The 16,647-nt window shown below is 32.5% G+C and overlaps 1 protein-coding gene and 2 non-coding genes across 5 annotated transcripts in view; all 3 read left to right on the top strand.

The window, feature by feature from the left end:
• LOC120770475 (helicase domino) overlaps window positions 1-16,647 on the top strand; it is a 44,303-nt gene that overhangs the window by 12,646 nt on the left and 15,010 nt on the right. For all 3 annotated transcript variants that reach the window (XM_040097978.1, XM_040097979.1, XM_040097977.1), the window contains exons 3-11: window positions 34-349; window positions 637-994; window positions 6,377-7,249; window positions 7,320-7,972; window positions 8,045-8,628; window positions 10,253-10,439; window positions 10,517-10,653; window positions 10,745-10,931; window positions 13,029-15,260. In XM_040097978.1, the coding sequence (XP_039953912.1) occupies window positions 34-349; window positions 637-994; window positions 6,377-7,249; window positions 7,320-7,972; window positions 8,045-8,628; window positions 10,253-10,439; window positions 10,517-10,653; window positions 10,745-10,931; window positions 13,029-15,260 (5,527 nt within the window). The remainder of the gene's footprint in view (window positions 1-33; window positions 350-636; window positions 995-6,376; window positions 7,250-7,319; window positions 7,973-8,044; window positions 8,629-10,252; window positions 10,440-10,516; window positions 10,654-10,744; window positions 10,932-13,028; window positions 15,261-16,647) is intronic.
• On the top strand, window positions 428-534 carry LOC120773151. The gene has a single exon (XR_005705134.1). It is a non-coding gene; the product is annotated as a small nucleolar RNA Me28S-Am2589 (small nucleolar RNA).
• On the top strand, window positions 10,997-11,102 carry LOC120773150. Its single transcript, XR_005705133.1, has one exon. It is a non-coding gene; the product is annotated as a small nucleolar RNA Me28S-Am2589 (small nucleolar RNA).

The following is a 16,647-nucleotide window of genomic DNA, read 5'->3' as shown; positions in this document are numbered from 1 at the left end:
ATTTTTTTTTTATTGTTTTTACGATTTGTTTAGACACACAGAAAATGTCGCCGAATTATTCTATTTACAAAGCGGTGGCAACATGATGGACTACCCAACGTGGCGTAAGAAACCACCAACCCCACAATTCGTCACCTTTAGCAATGCTTATCGTCTAGATCAGTTAGTTAACGAGGACAAAGCTGCTGCATTAGCACAACAGCAACAACAACAACAACAACAAAAATCAACTGATAACATAGCAACTATAATTGGTGTTGCCAGCGGCAATCAGCAGCAGCAGCAGCAACAACAATTGCAAACACAAAAACAAACACAAGACTATTTGACCGCAATTACAAATAAAACGGTTAGTATAAACAATACACACATACCCTCATGCAAACGCATAAAATTTGTTGTTGTCAGCTAGTTACATATGTATACGCTCAAAATGATGATAAAATGTCACTGAACAAGCCAACGGCCTCTATTTTTGAGAATGTTGGCTTTCAAAGGATGTTCGCATTTGCGAGGCATTTGTCTGATTCATAACTAGTAAATTAAAAAAAAAAATTGACTGCAACAACTTCGAATTCGTATACTCGCTCATACATTGATTAATTTTGTTTTGTTTACTGCGCTTTTCCCCCACAGAGTACGCAATCTCAAATAGCCACAGAAATAAATAGTAGTAATAGTAATAGTAGTGGTGGTAGCAATAGCAACAGCAGCGGCAGCGGCAGTGCGCCCACAACAGCAGCTGCCACATCGAACGCTAGTAATTTGCTTAATGCTACAGTAGCAGCAGCGGCAGCAGCAACAACCACAACAACAGCGACAGCAACAACTTCAACACCTGGTAGCGCGAGTGTCAGTGGTAATTCAACTACCACCAATGCAAGTGGCGACGTGCTGCCACAGGGTGCTGAAATCAAAATTCCCGCCGTAGGTGCAACGCCTGTGGCAGTCTCCACAAAACTACCAGCAGCTGTTGTACAACTGACCCAACAAGGTATGTACGCCAATGTATTATGCATCCACCACTCAATCTCATAGTGTTGATATTCTTTGTTGATAACATTTCATACGATTTCCCTAGAAATAACAAAAACAAAAAGCTAAAGATAAAAATTGAACAAACGAAAATTTAATTGCAACTTCCTCTTTCGCTTTCCTAACCGTGCACAACATACTACTACTACATACACACTCACACGAGCCGCTCTCCGTCTGTCTTCTTTGTTTTTGTTTCTCTTTTTATTAAGAACATATTTTATACATTTGTTTAACATTTTCTAACAAAATTAACCAGCCTTTACTTGTTTTTTCTTGTGTACAACTAAAAATTATTGTAAATTGGCGCAATTTCGAGTTTTTGAAGAACGTTACAAGTTAAATTGTTTAAAAATAATTTTTCTCATATACATTTGTATAAATAATAATAACATTTAGATATCTTTGGCCACTTTATCTAATTTAGCTGTATATACATATATTTTCTTTCTTGTATTACAACCATCTAACTTCTATTTCACAACACATTTACACACACTCGCTCACTGTATTCTGTTGTGTATCATCTCTACATTGTATCATTATATAGGTCACATACCCGGTAGACCTTTAGGAGGTCGGCACGGGATGGTATTTGGTCAAATACCCGCCCCACCAGCTGTAGGAAATACTACCTTACCTTTGGTGCCAGGTGCTTATCGTTTTACTCAGAATAAGCATTTCAATTTTGATTTTTTTTATTACTTTATGATCGACTTCATAGTTTTTGAATTGCGTATTACTTAGCTAAATTGTGTCGATTTTCATATTTACTATAACCATACAACATAAATACGTACTTATTTTTTCCAATCTTTAGTTCTTGTTTTCCTTTTGAGGTAGCATAGTTTGAGTGTGCATTCTAAATGCAATTTGCTGCATAAACTTGTATGTACGTCTTTATTTCAGATATTCTCGATTTTTCTTTTATTGCTTTTTCATGCTTCTTCTCGTAAATATAAAGTTTTTTTTTTAAATTAAATATAATTGGATCGGCTATTGGTTTTAACTTGTTGATTTTTTGCATACAAAATATTTTATTTATTTTTTTTTTAATTTGATTTAAAGCCACAATTGACTTACAAATACATATACAAACATATAGAATATTCATGTGATTATTTAGTATAATTTCAATTTACAATTCCGGCCACGAGTTTGTTTTTCTGAATAGTGTAGTGTGGATATTGAGGTGCTGAGTTCAGTTCGCTGGTAGAAATAGCTAATCGAAAAATTAAAAAGCATTATAAATAAAAAAGTGATTAAAATAAAATGGAAAGATAAATCGATAAAAGTATATTACAAAAAATAAAATTAAAAAGATAAAAAATGAAGCAAAAATTATTTTACTTTTAACAAAACAATAAAAAGAATATAAAAAATAGAGGAAAATAAAGAAATAAAAAATTAAACATAAATGAAAAAAATAAAGTTAAAAAATAATTAAAGAAACAATAAAAATTTAAATATAAAAAAATAAAGATTAAAAATAAAGTGAACACAGAAAAAATTTAGGGAATTTATATAGTCTCTTAAAGTTATAACGATCCGAAAGCATAGCGTTCAGAGTTGTATTTGCGTAAGCTTATTTTAGTATGCAATACAACAACAAATTTTTTAAATTAGTATAAAAATTTATGATTTTACGATACTTTATGACACGTTGTGAGTACCTCAATTAAAATAAAATAAAAAAATAAAGCAATAAAATTAAAATAAAAAAATTATTTTTAAATAAATAAAATAAAAATAAAATAAAAATAAAATAAAAAATACATACATACATAAAATAAGAGAATAAAAATAAAATTCAAATAATACAATTAAATAAAAATTAACGTTAACATTAAGATAAAAATTAATAAATTAAAATAAAATATAGGAAATAAAATAAAATATAAAAAGCAAAATAAAATGCAATAAAAAGTGAAAAAAATAATTGAAAATAATTAAACAAATTTAAAATATTAAAAGAAAAATTATATTAAAAATAATAAAATAATAGGTACTAAATAAATTAAAAACATAAGAATAAAATAGGGCAAATAGGAAAAGATAAATATAAATAACGTATAAGGAATATTAGAAATAATTAAAGAAAAAATAAAAAATAGAATAAAATAAAAATGATTATAAATAAAAAATTAAAATTAAGAAAATAATATATATATATAATAAATATTATATAAAAATAATAATAATAAATAAAAATAAAAATAATAATAATAAATAAAAATATTAATAATAAAAACAAAAACATTTATAAAAAAATGAAAATATGAAAAATAGGTAAAACATAAAAAAATAATAAACAAATTAAAAAATAGTAAGAAACACAAACATTAGAATAGTTGGAAGAATTATATAAAAGAAAATTGTAAAAAAAATGTGAGTTAATAGTTTAATGCTACGACCAGGATACGAAGTGTAAACATTATTGAGTCCTATGTCGGTCTGATTGGTTAATAATGGCCTTATTTTTTCCTTTTGCATAGAAATGCCTCTAGTTTCTAGTTAATGTAAAACATTCATTATATCCTGAACAGCGTCAGTCTCCGAGATATCGACATGCAATTTTGTACACCCCTTTTTCTCTTGTGTGGGAACCGCCGATATCAAATCACGCCATACAAACTGAACGATCAAAATCCTGTACTTGTATGGAATACAGCTTCGGCCTAACCGAAGTTATAGTTTTTTCTTTTTTTCTCAAAGCGTAATGAACTTTAAAGGTTTTAAGTTGTTTTTATCTGTTGGCCAATAATCGTTTAAACGCATTTATTTTCTTTTTTTGTTTTGCAGTACAGGTATTAAAAAATCACCACCACCTACATATTGTTTAATAATTTCTTTATATGTATTTGTGACTATTATATTAAATGTGTTCATCAATACAAGTTCTCCATAATATTTATTACACTATTAATATATCATACAAATTTATAGAGAATTTAATATAGTGCATTCTCCGGGCTTCTGATACTTTTAGGACCAACTTCATTATAATATTTATCTACCACCTCATACATAACCTCAAATGCATATGAAGTATTAACAAAAACTAAACTCAGTTTGTAGAGTTACCTGCAAGTATTTAGGTTTATAGGCTTACTTGTAGTTCCGCACTACTAGAAATCTTGCTAAGTGCGTATAATCTGCAATTGCAAGATCTTGATTCATTAGTGCTAAATGAATTCCTAAATGCGATATTGCCAATTGATTGCTTACAATCCAGAAGCCTAATCATTCTAGATTATCGCATACATATGTTATAAAATAAGAAATAGCTATTTTTATTTTTAGTTGTTTTATATTTAATTTTTTATTTCTATAGTTTAAAATATTTGGTTTTTTTTAATAAGTTGCTTATAATATTTATTTCATATAAATAATATTTCTTATGTGTTTTTGGTTTTATTTAATTTTATTTTATTGTTTTAATGTTAATAATTTTTTCACTTTAATTTTTTTATTCTAAATTTATTTACATTTTTTATTTTAATTTTTCGAATAGTTTTATTTTTTAGTTTAATTTTATAAAAAAATTGTTTTGATAATTTTTATTTATTTATTATTTAATTTTTTTGAATTAAATCCTGTTTGGTTTTTATTTTTTTAACCTTTATTTAATTTGTTTGTTTAAACTTTTTATTTTTATTTTTGAGTTATGGTTTATAGTATTTTCTTTTTGACATTTTTTACTTAATTGTTTTTTTGTTTTTGATATTTTCTTATTTAAAATTTTTAATTAATTCAAGTTTTTATTTTATTTTATTTTTTTTTTTTATTTATAAAATTGCTATTTGATATATTTATATATATTTATATATTTTATAATAATTTTTATTTAATTTTTTATATTATTTTTATTTGTTTAGCTTTTTTTTTAATTAAATCGTGTATTTGTTTAAATTTAAATTTAATTTAATTGGTTTATTTATATTTTTTATTTTTATTTTTTGGTTACGGTTTATAAATAATTATCTTTTTTTGGATTTTTTAATTTAATTTTTTTCGATATTTTCTTATTTATTTTCCTTAAATTAATTCGTGTTTTTTTCTTTTAATTTTTTTTTACTTTCATTTGATTTTCTCTTTGTTTTGACTTAATTGCTTTTTAATTTTACAGTAATTTTTCAAATTGTTTTATTTTTGAATAACTTCTTTTGAGATTTTTTATTTAATGTTTCTTCTATTATTTAATATGTCATTTATTATTATTATTTTTTAATTTATTCCTGTTTCATCTTTTTTTTAACTTTTATTTAATTTTCTTACTTTAATTTGGTCTGGTTTTTATTTATATATTTTTTAATTAGTGTTAAATAAAGGCTTAATAAGCTGTTTTTCACAAACAAAATTAACTTTTTTACTTATAATTATTTTTTGTGTGTTCATTATTTAGTTTTTTTGTACTTTTTTAAACTAAATCTTGTTCTTTATTCACTATTATTTAAATTTTCTACTTTAATATTTCATATTATTTTCTTTTTTTAATTCTGGTTTATAAAAATATATTTGAAATAAGTGTTTAAATAAAGTTTTAATAATTCTTTACAATTATTTTTAAATTTTTTTAATTAAATTAAATGAAATTTTCTAAATTAATAATTTCTTTGTAATATTTTTAATTTTTTTTTCTTAAATTTTTTAAAATTCAATTTTTATTTCTTGTTTTGATAATTTTTATTTACTAATTAATTTGTTTTGACATTTTTTATTTGCATATAATTTCTATTTATATTGTATTTTTACATATTTAAAAATTAAAAAAAAAAAAATTTTGTTTTATTTTTTTCCTTTTATAACTTTTCCTGTAATTTCTCGTTCGCACTTTTTCAAGTTCTGTAAAATCGAAATTTTTATCTTACAGGATTTTTTCTCGTCATAAAGTGCTATAGAAATAGTTTTTGCGATATTGCCAATTGATTGCTTACAATCCAGAAGCCTAATCATTCTAGATTATCGCAAACAATTATGAAAGTAATTAAATGAGCTGTAGATTAAGTGCAGGTATTATTTGCTAAGGCATTTGTGGTTAAAAGCAACACATTTATTTACTTTATTTATCTACTACTAAGTTCTCAGTACCCAATCATCGTCTCATTTCGCTCCTTTTTATTATTTGTTTAAGTATTTAAGCACTAATACCCAATTGATTAATTGGTTTTCTAACGAAAAAATTAGACAATTATTGGTTTTGCCTGTAACGCCTAACGCTTGTTGTTGGTTTCGTATGATTTTTGCATCCCACCAACGCATGTACCGTTGTGTCATTAATTTTTGCTCAAATTTCACTATAATCGACTATAATTTGTTTAACAACTGCTTACTCCTTCAGGTGGCACACCGCTCGTACCTGCTATCGGTAGTAGTGTTGGTGGCGGCTCACCAGCAGTTTTGCGGCGCAATGGCAACGGCGCCAACGCAGCTGCCTCACCTGGCGGCACAGCCGGAGTTGGAAGCAGCAACTTACAGACCAATACGCCGGCGACGCCCAATGCCGTGCTGGTGCCGGCGACTGTAAATGGCGGCGGCGCAGTTGCAGCTGCGTCCACCGGCTGTAGCAGTGGTGTCGCGCTAAGCAGCACCACCAGCAGCCTGAACACGCCCACTGCGTCGAATAGCGTGCAGGAGTTTTCATTCAAAGCCAAGCAAGAGGTTTATGTGCTCCAGCGCGTATCCGAATTACAGCGAGAGGGATTATGGACTGAGAAACGTTTGCCAAAACTGCAAGAGCCCAGCCGTCCGAAGGCGCATTGGGACTATTTGCTGGAGGAGATGGTCTGGTTGGCGGCGGATTTCGCGCAAGAGCGCAAATGGAAGAAGAATGCGGCAAAGAAATGCGCCAAAATGGTGCAGAAATACTTCCAGGACAAGGCGAATGCGGCGCAGAAAGCGGAGAAGGCGCAAGAGGCGCATCTGAAGCGCATAGCCGCATTTCTGTCGAAGGAGGTGAAAATGTTTTGGTCCAATGTGGAGAAATTAGTGGAGTACAAACACCATACCAAGCTGGAGGAGAAGCGCAAGAAGGCGCTGGATCAACATTTGAGTTTCATTGTCGATCAGACGGAGAAATTCTCACAGCAATTGGCGGAGGGTATGAATAAGAGCATCATGGATGCAACGGCCGGTGCCAGTGGTGCGCCTAGCATGGACTCGAGCAGAATATCGTCGCCGAAGCGCGAGGCGACGGCGGGCAATGGCTCCGATGGTAAGTTTAAGAGAACTTAAATAAATAAATTTGAAAAAAATTAACGGTATACATTTTTTGTGCGCTCCAGATGATTTCCGTCCAGAATCCGGTTCCGAGGATGATGAGGAAACAATTGCCAAAGCGGAGGAAGAAGCCGCCGACGTTAAGGAGGAAGTTGCCGCATTGGAAAAAGAATCCCAAATGGATCTAGATGATTTTCTCAAAGATTTACCAAAAGGCTATCTGGAAAATCGCGATAAAATCATGCTGGAAGAGGAAGAAGAAGATTCCAAAATGGCCACTAGCAGCCAAGAAGACGATGCCGATGATGCCGAATTCGAAGCGAATGAAGAGAGCGATGACGATGAGAATACAATTAGCAAACAAGAAGAAGACGAAATGGATATCGATCATCAGAAGGAAATCGATGATTTGGAAGCAGACAATGACTTGACGGTCGAACAACTGCTGGCCAAGTACAAGTCAGGAAAAATCGATGAACCAACAACGGCAACGACGGCGCGCAACAAGAAATGTACGCCGCCGGCGAAGAAACGCGCGAAAGTCGAAATCGATTCCGACGATGACGAAGTGGCTGACGATGCGAGCAGCGATGGCACGGTGGTCGAAACGGAGAGTGAGTCGGGCGGCGAAGACACCAACGATGAGGAGGCGCCTACGTCGAACGACGAGAGCGAAGAGAATGAGCAGGAAGACGGCTTAAAAAGTCTGCTAGAAGATGTAAGTGTGGACCTCGCGCTCAAGCCAGAATGCCGGGCTTACTAAAATACTTTACATTTACTATTTTTTTAGACTGAGGGCAACAGCAAGGATGATATGATTAAAGATGCTGCCGCTTTAGCTGAGAGCATACAACCCAAAGGTAATACGTTGTCATCCACAAATGTGGTGACGCCGGTGCCATTCCTGCTGAAGCATTCCCTGCGCGAGTACCAGCACATCGGCTTGGATTGGCTGGTCACCATGAATGAGCGCAAACTCAACGGCATACTCGCCGATGAAATGGGCTTGGGCAAGACCATCCAAACCATTGCCTTGCTGGCGCATTTGGCCTGTGTCAAAGGCAATTGGGGACCACATTTAATTGTGGTGCCGTCGTCGGTGATGCTCAATTGGGAGATGGAATTCAAGAAGTGGTGTCCGGCCTTCAAAATACTCACCTACTATGGCACGCAGAAAGAGCGTAAGATGAAACGCGTCGGCTGGACGAAACCGAATGCATTTCATGTTTGCATAACGTCCTATAAATTGGTCGTGCAGGATCAGCAGAGTTTTCGGCGGAAAAAGTGGAAATATCTGATACTGGATGAGGCGCAGAATATAAAAAATTTCAAGTCACAACGCTGGCAACTGCTGCTGAACTTCTCCACAGAAAGGTGAGTTGTTGTTGTGAATGATTGCGGGTTTGTTTGATTTTATAGAAACCAGCAGCACCATAATCAGTGCTTATTCGATTGCTAAACTAGAATAAGAACTACGCTTGGGTGCTGAAAGCAACCAAATACTTCAAAGCATTGCTTTCTCAGAGAGACTGCGCAAACTCCACTACGCTGGCTTGTCAAGTGCTTTGTGTACAAAAAACAAGAAAAAATATATTTTTTGTTGTTTATTTAAGTTGAATTTTTATTATTAATTTTTTTTAAATTATTTTTAAGTTGAATTTTTATTATTAATTTTTTTAATAATTTTTTTTAAATAATTTTTTAATAGTTTTTTTTAAACGGTTTTTTATGTAAATGTTTTTAACCGCTTTTTTACATTTTTTTATTACTTTTTCTGATTAATTTTTAAAAATAATGAAATTTTTTATTACTTTTTATTTTTATATTATTATTAATTATTATTTTTTTATTTCTAATTATTTATTTTTTTATTTTTATAATTATTATTTCTTTTCAACAAATTTATTATTACAATTTTTTGGTTTAATTTTAGTTAATTTTAATTAATTAATTTTTTTAATTTAATATAATTTAATTTGCTTCAAAATTGTCTAACCATTTTATTATTGTTTTCTAATTTCTAATATTTTTAAATTTATAATTTTTATTTAATTTTTTTAATTTCTTTTACTTATTATTTCTTTTAAAAGTATTTTAATTATTAAAATTCCAAATTAATTATATATTTTTTAATTTTATAATTTATTAGTCTTCTTTATTTATATTTATTTTATCTAATTGTTTTTAATTATTACTTTTTAATTTTGTGATTAATTATAATTTTTTTATTTAATTACTATAATAAATTAATTTAATTAAATTTTTAATTAATTGATTTTTTTTTCTAATATTGTTTTTATTTATTTATTTTATTTATTTTTTTTTATTTAATTTAATTAATTTCACTTTTTAATTTAATTTTTCTTTATATAATATTTTTAAACTTTTATTTGTTTTAAAACATTTTAATAATTAAAATTCCCTAATTAATTTTTTTTTTAATTTATCTTCTTTATTTTTAATTGTTTTTTTATGTAAATGGTTTTAATTATTACTGTTTGATTTTTTACTATTCATCGTTTATAATTTTTTAATATAATTTTATTTCGTTTATTATTTTTTAATTTTGTAATTAATTACTTTTTTAATTTTTTAATTAAATATTTTTTTAGTTTTTTTTAAATTAATATTTAAAATATTTTAATTATTATATCATTTTTTCAATTCCTTATTTATTTCTTAATTTTAATTTTATTTTTCATTTTACTTAATTGTTTTTATTTTATCATTATTTGTTATTTAATAATTAATATTTTCAATTTATTAATTTTTTGGTTTCATTTTTTTTTTTATTAATTTTTTGATTTAATTATTTTTTTTCTGATTATTTTTTATTTTAGTTGGTTTTTTTTATTTAAAAACTTCTTAATTATTTTTTATTTTTTTTATTATCAATTATTTTGTTTTTAACTTCTTAATCAATTATTTTTTGATTAATCTATTTTTTATTTTGTATAATTTTTTTTATATTTCTTTAATAATTTTGTTAATTTTCCAGACGGTTGCTACTTACCGGCACGCCCCTACAAAACGATTTGATGGAACTGTGGTCGCTTATGCATTTCCTTATGCCTTATGTGTTTTCATCGCATCGCGAGTTCAAAGAATGGTTCTCAAATCCCATGACCGGCATGATCGAAGGCAATATGGAGTACAATGAGACGCTCATAAGTCGCCTGCACAAGGTATGTAATACAATACACCAACCTGCTTGTATTAACCCCGCTAAAATAATCTATATTTATGGCATTTCTTCTAACAGGTCATACGCCCCTTCTTGCTGCGTCGCCTCAAAAAGGAAGTCGAAAAGCAAATGCCGAAAAAATACGAACATGTTGTAATGTGTCGTTTGTCCAATCGCCAGCGCTACTTGTACGATGACTTTATGAGCCGCGCAAAGTGAGTTTGTAGCCAAAGAATTTTGTTTGAATTTCATTCCTTGATTTAATTGAATCTATACTAATATTATGTCCTCCATTTATCTTCTTAGAACCAAGGAAACGCTGCAGACCGGCAGTCTTTTGAGCGTCATCAATGTGCTCATGCAGCTGCGTAAAGTCTGTAATCATCCAAATATGTTTGAAGTGCGTCCAACAATATCGCCATTTCAAATGGAGTGCATAACCTACGAGGCGCCGAGAATTGCTTACGATCTGCTGGAATACGATCCATTTACGGTATGTAAAGTAATAAAAATTAAATGTAGGTTTGTTTAGAATAGAAAGTTTTCGGTACTACCAATTTTGAGATGATGATAAATTGTCACTGACATTCTGAGCCAATCTATTATTGAGCGGTTCGGAATAAAAAGGATGTTCGCATTTGCGAGGCATTTGTCTGATCAATTTTGGTAATTATTGCGTTGCATTCGAAGTGAAAAAGATAAAATATTTCTTCTTATGACATTGTAAGTGAGAAAAGGTTCATTTGTCTAAAACCTCGGTCTTAGACCCAGAAATGTACCAAAATAAAAACAACAACTTGTGGACTGTTTCAAGAACGTAACATAGTTGTTGTAATCATACAAAATTTTCTCAGACCAAGTTTATATAAAATATTATTTACTTAAATGTTATCCAAATTGCGAAATTTCGTATTAAAATTTTTCCAATTACAACTCGTCGATATTTTTGACGCTGAGTTTTTTTATTGCAACCTGAAAACTTCAACTCCAATTTTATTTTATTTAAAAATATCGATGTTTTTAAATTTCTTTATTGTTTATTAAAATTAAATAAATTAAAATCGATATTTTTATCGATTGATAAAGTCGATTAATATTATCGATAATTAAAATAATAGTTAATTTTTTTAATTTGTCATTAAATGATGTTTTCTTTATAAAATTTTTTGGAAAATAATGAATATTTTATATTATTTTTGATGAATAAAATCGATTTAAGTTATCGGAAATTAAAATAATATATCCATTATAAATGAACTTGAAATAAAAGCACCGGATATCGATCAAATAGAAATTTAATTAAAAAACTAAACCATGATTTATATTTAAAAATTTATCGAAAATAACCGTTATTCTTAATTTTTTTCAATTTGACATAAAAGAACTACAATTTTTTTGATTAAATCATGTTTTCTTTATAAAATTTCTCTCGAAAATAACGGTTATTTTATCTTATTTTCGATGAATAAAATCGATAAATGTTATCGGCAAATAAAATTATATATTAATTCGAAATTTGAATTTGAAATAAGAGAACAATTAAAAAATTAAAAGTTGATTTATTTAAAAAAAATTAACAGGAATAACCGGTACTCTTAATTTTTTGTTTGTTTGATTAAAAATTATGTTTTTTTAATCTTTTAAATAAAAGTTATCGAACAAAAGGGTTTCGACTTTAACATATCGATATTTTCAGTGCTAAGTTAATCTGAACATTAAATTGAATCCTAGATAATTTAAATTTAATTACGATTATTGATAGATAAACAAATTATCGGTTATTTTTCAAAAATAACGTTACTTTCAATTTTTTATTTGTTTGATACAAATTATATTTTTATTTTTTTTTTTTTTTTAATTTTTTTTATTTTTTTAAATTTTTTTTTATTTTTTTTAATTTTTTTATTTTATTTTTTAATTTTTTTATTTTATTTTTAATTTTTTTTTTTTATTTTAATTTTTTTTTATTTTATTTTTTTTTTTTTTTTTCTTCCGATCTTATTTTTTTTATTTTGTTTTAGCAAATATCGTTTTTTATGAATATATCTTTTCGATTATAATTTATCGATATTTTCAATCTCAAGTTTCATTTATTACGATCCGCGAAATCGAAATCCCATATAATTGTAAAGGAATAAAAATTCCACAAAAATCGATAGTTATATCGATTAATTATCGTGGTTCTACCAATAAAAATTTTCTGATTATAATTTATCGATATTTTCAACGTCAAGTTTAATTTTTTTCTATCCGTAAATAGGAAATCCCAAATAATTATTAAAGAATAAAATAATTCATAAAGCAACGATAGTTTTATCGATTAATATTATCGATATCTAAAACTATTTATCGATAATTTTTTTAATTGAAATCGTCGTGAATAAAATATATGCACAAACAAAGCAAAGTAAAATGAGAGAAAAAAAAAGATCAGGCAAAAAGATCAGGCAAAATGTCATAAAATTAAAATATTTATTTATAGATAACCTAGAATGCAACGCGTTACCAATGACCACAGCTAATAGATGCAAATCCCACATTTGATGTATATAATACATTTTATTGCAATATTCCCCCTCTCTTCTTGCAGCACGTCGATTTGCATGCGCTCAATTTATTGCTAATCGATTTGGAGCTTACACTCACCGCTTATGTTTCGCACAAGTCACGCGTACTCGAAGCGCCACGTAAGCTGATTGAGGAAATCGACAGCGCGCCCGCACCCCCGCCATCCTGCCCGCGTGGCAAATTCAAATTCTACATACGCGTACGCGATCAACAAGTGCAGGAGAATTTGAGCCAGCACAACACGGCGACAGTGCGCGTCGGCGCCAGTCCCGCCATGCGCACCGAAGGCAATAAACTGGTGCCGTTGCGTGATACGAACACCGCGAATATACGACTTGTGAAGCGTTTGAACAATATAAATCCGGTGAACACGTCCAAAATGCCCGCACTCTCAATGGCGCCCTCAACTTCATCGACCACAGCGGCCATGGCGGTAACCAACAGCACAGCTAGCGGTGGTGGCAGCGCTGGTGTCAGCGGCATTGGTAGTATACGCACCGCCACCGGCATATCCGTGACGCGTGTGCAAGTTACACCGCAAGCAGGCGGTAATCTAGCGCCGCCAGCAGCGAAAATCGCCAAGCTCGTCCAACATGGCAGCGGTAAGGAGTATTTTATTGTTACTTCCTCCGCTGGGAGCAGCGCTTTGAGCGACACAATAAGCGGCAGTGGTAATGCGGCGGGCAATCGTTTGACTTTGGTGTGTAAGAGTGGCAGTGGACAGACAAACATACAAGCTGTAAGCGGCGCCAGAGCCAACGTCGGCATTAAACCGAAAGCGGAGAAATTGTTAAGTACCATTGCGCAGCAGGTGAAAAATGCGACGAACGATGCTACAACAATGGACGTAGACGAGCAAGAGACAACAGCAACGGAAACATCCGAAGGCGATCCCATATACAACATGCAAGAGATATTGGAGAAGCGTAAGGAGCAGCGCGTTGCGCGTCTCAAGTTGCTGTCGACTGTCAACCGACGACGCATCGAGGGTGTGCCCATCTACGGTGAGGACTGTCGCGATGCGCTGGTGAAATGCGTGCGACCCAATCAAACCTTGGAGTACACCACGTGGCAAACGCGTAGCCACACCAATTGTAGTACGGCCATGACGCGTCGCGACAGTTGGACGCTCAGCAAGATACTCAAGTCGTATGAGAAGCGCGTCGAAGATTTGCGACAAACATTCGGTAATTTCGTGATTTACGTGCCGTCGGCTTGTGCGCCGCGTATACGTTTCTTCGTGCAGCACCTGACATCGGGGCGTTTGCAACGCGAGCGCGCCATCGAACAACGCGTCACGCAATATGTCTCACCGAAACTGGCACTGCTGCATCCGGTGATCTCGGCAATGACCACACAATTCCCAGATCCGCGACTCATACAATACGATTGCGGAAAATTGCAGACACTCGATCGGCTGTTGCGTCAGCTAAAATCCGAGCAACATCGTGTGCTCATTTTCACGCAAATGACGAAAATGTTGGACGTCTTGGAGGCGTTCCTCAACTATCATGGTCACATTTATTTGCGTTTGGACGGTTCGACACGTGTCGAACAGCGTCAAGTGCTGATGGAGCGCTTCAATGGTGACAAACGCATATTCTGCTTCATCCTGTCGACACGTTCCGGTGGTGTGGGCATTAATTTAACCGGCGCGGATACTGTGATATTTTACGATTCCGATTGGAATCCAACAATGGATGCGCAAGCGCAAGATCGCTGTCATCGTATCGGGCAAACACGCGATGTGCACATCTATCGCCTGGTATCGGAGAAAACCATCGAGGTGAACATACTGAAGAAGGCCAATCAAAAGCGTATGCTCAGCGATATGGCCATCGAGGGTGGTAACTTTACCACAACCTATTTCAAGAGTTCCACCATCAAAGATCTCTTCAATTTGGAACAAGCCGACCAAGATGGCAGCAATAGTAGTGCTTCCGATGCCGCAAGTGCGAATGGCGCACGCGCGGACAAAGCAGCAAGCTCCACCAGTACTGCCGCGGCGATCGTTAGCGAACTGGGCAGTGAAATTGAAACGGAGAAGCAATCTTTGCGTGCGTTTGAGAGCGCTTTGGCCGCTGCCGAGGATGAGCAGGATGTGCAGGCCACCAAGACGGCTAAGGCCGAAGCTGCCGCCGATTTGGCAGAGTTCGATGAAACCATACCCATCGATGAGGCGACAATGGGCGAAGGTGCTGCGACGACGGAAATGAGTCGAGCCGATTTGGAAATGCAAAATCTAGTGAAGCAGGTGAGTGCTGTGTTGAAATTGATAAACCCTTGCATTGTAGTTTAACTTAAACTTATAAAAATAACTGCTAAAGACATTCCAAGTTCCTTATGAACTTGTTCTAAACATAAAAGTCGGTTCCCATTTGAAGTCGGGACTACTTCATCGGAAGCCATCCGGTTTTATGTGTATCCGGCTGAGGTGTATCATCTCTGAATTATTTACTCTGTAACTAGAACAAGAACTCAACCTCAGGTTAAGAACCTGAAACTCCCGTTCCCACGACACTCGGTTAAGCTTATGATCGGTTCCCATCCGAAGTCGGGACTACTTCATCGGAAGCCATCCGTTTTTATGTGTATCCGGCTGAGGTGTATCATCTCTGACTTATTTACTCTGTAACTAAAACAACAACCCTGAAACTACCGTTCCCACAACAGTCGGGTCTAAGTAACCGGAACGCACTCCAATTTTTACCCGTCAACTCGGCTTGACTTCAGGAATGTTTTCTGTCACTACAACAACAACAACAACAACCTGAAACTACTCAGTCTCTTTTGATAATCCAAATTTTAGTCTCAGATTATTTCGTCTATCACAATTTTTTATGGTCCAACAATACTGTTTCTACCGTGTGACCGATATGAGAGCATATTGTTACTTAACCCTCCAAAAAGGGTTAAATCCTCGAAATAACCGCCCTTGGCCGGATAAAATTCGAGTCAATTCCAGTCTCTTGGACCGGCTGTTGTGGAGAATTGTGTATGAGATCGTCTAAACCCCCGTTGGAATAAACAAAAGCCGCAGCTATAACGAGACCTCTTTTTAATCTTGCTTTTTCGCAAGAACTTTGATTCCTTTTAGCTATCGAACCGATGACTTGGGATATTTTCTAAAAGGTGGAATTCCGACAGTGTTCCAAATTTGATTAGCTGTTCATTGCTGTTGTTGTCGTAGCGAGTAATAGATACAGTAGTAGCTCTGATTGGATAAAATCCTTGACGATAACAGAACCGGCCGTTGTGGGAATCGATTAGTTCTCCATACTTTCCAACTTTTTTAATACAAGTAACACTCTTCTCTCTAAGAAGACCTACGACCTCTTACACGCTTGAATTCGGGCGATTCCGATGATATGGACCCGGCAGTCATGGATACTCTCCCCTAAGGTTAGGCCACTGATCTGCACTTCGTCCAAATTTGTCAAACTAACTCGATTTTCTCATAAGGTAGTTTTTAAAACCTATCAGAGACCGATTACATGGACCCGGTAGTCATTCAGATGCATAATCTCCCCTAAGGTTAAGTCTCTGATCTGTATATCCTCCAAATTTGTCAAACTAACCCGATTTTTCTGGTTTTCTCATGAGATGACATTTAAAACCTGTCAGAGATATCCTAAAATCCT

Source organism: Bactrocera tryoni, chromosome 3 (assembly GCF_016617805.1).
Source record: "Bactrocera tryoni isolate S06 chromosome 3, CSIRO_BtryS06_freeze2, whole genome shotgun sequence".
NCBI lineage: Eukaryota > Metazoa > Arthropoda > Insecta > Diptera > Tephritidae > Bactrocera > Bactrocera tryoni.
Note: the sequence above shows the minus strand (reverse complement) of the source record. Positions and strands in the feature narration are given on the sequence as shown.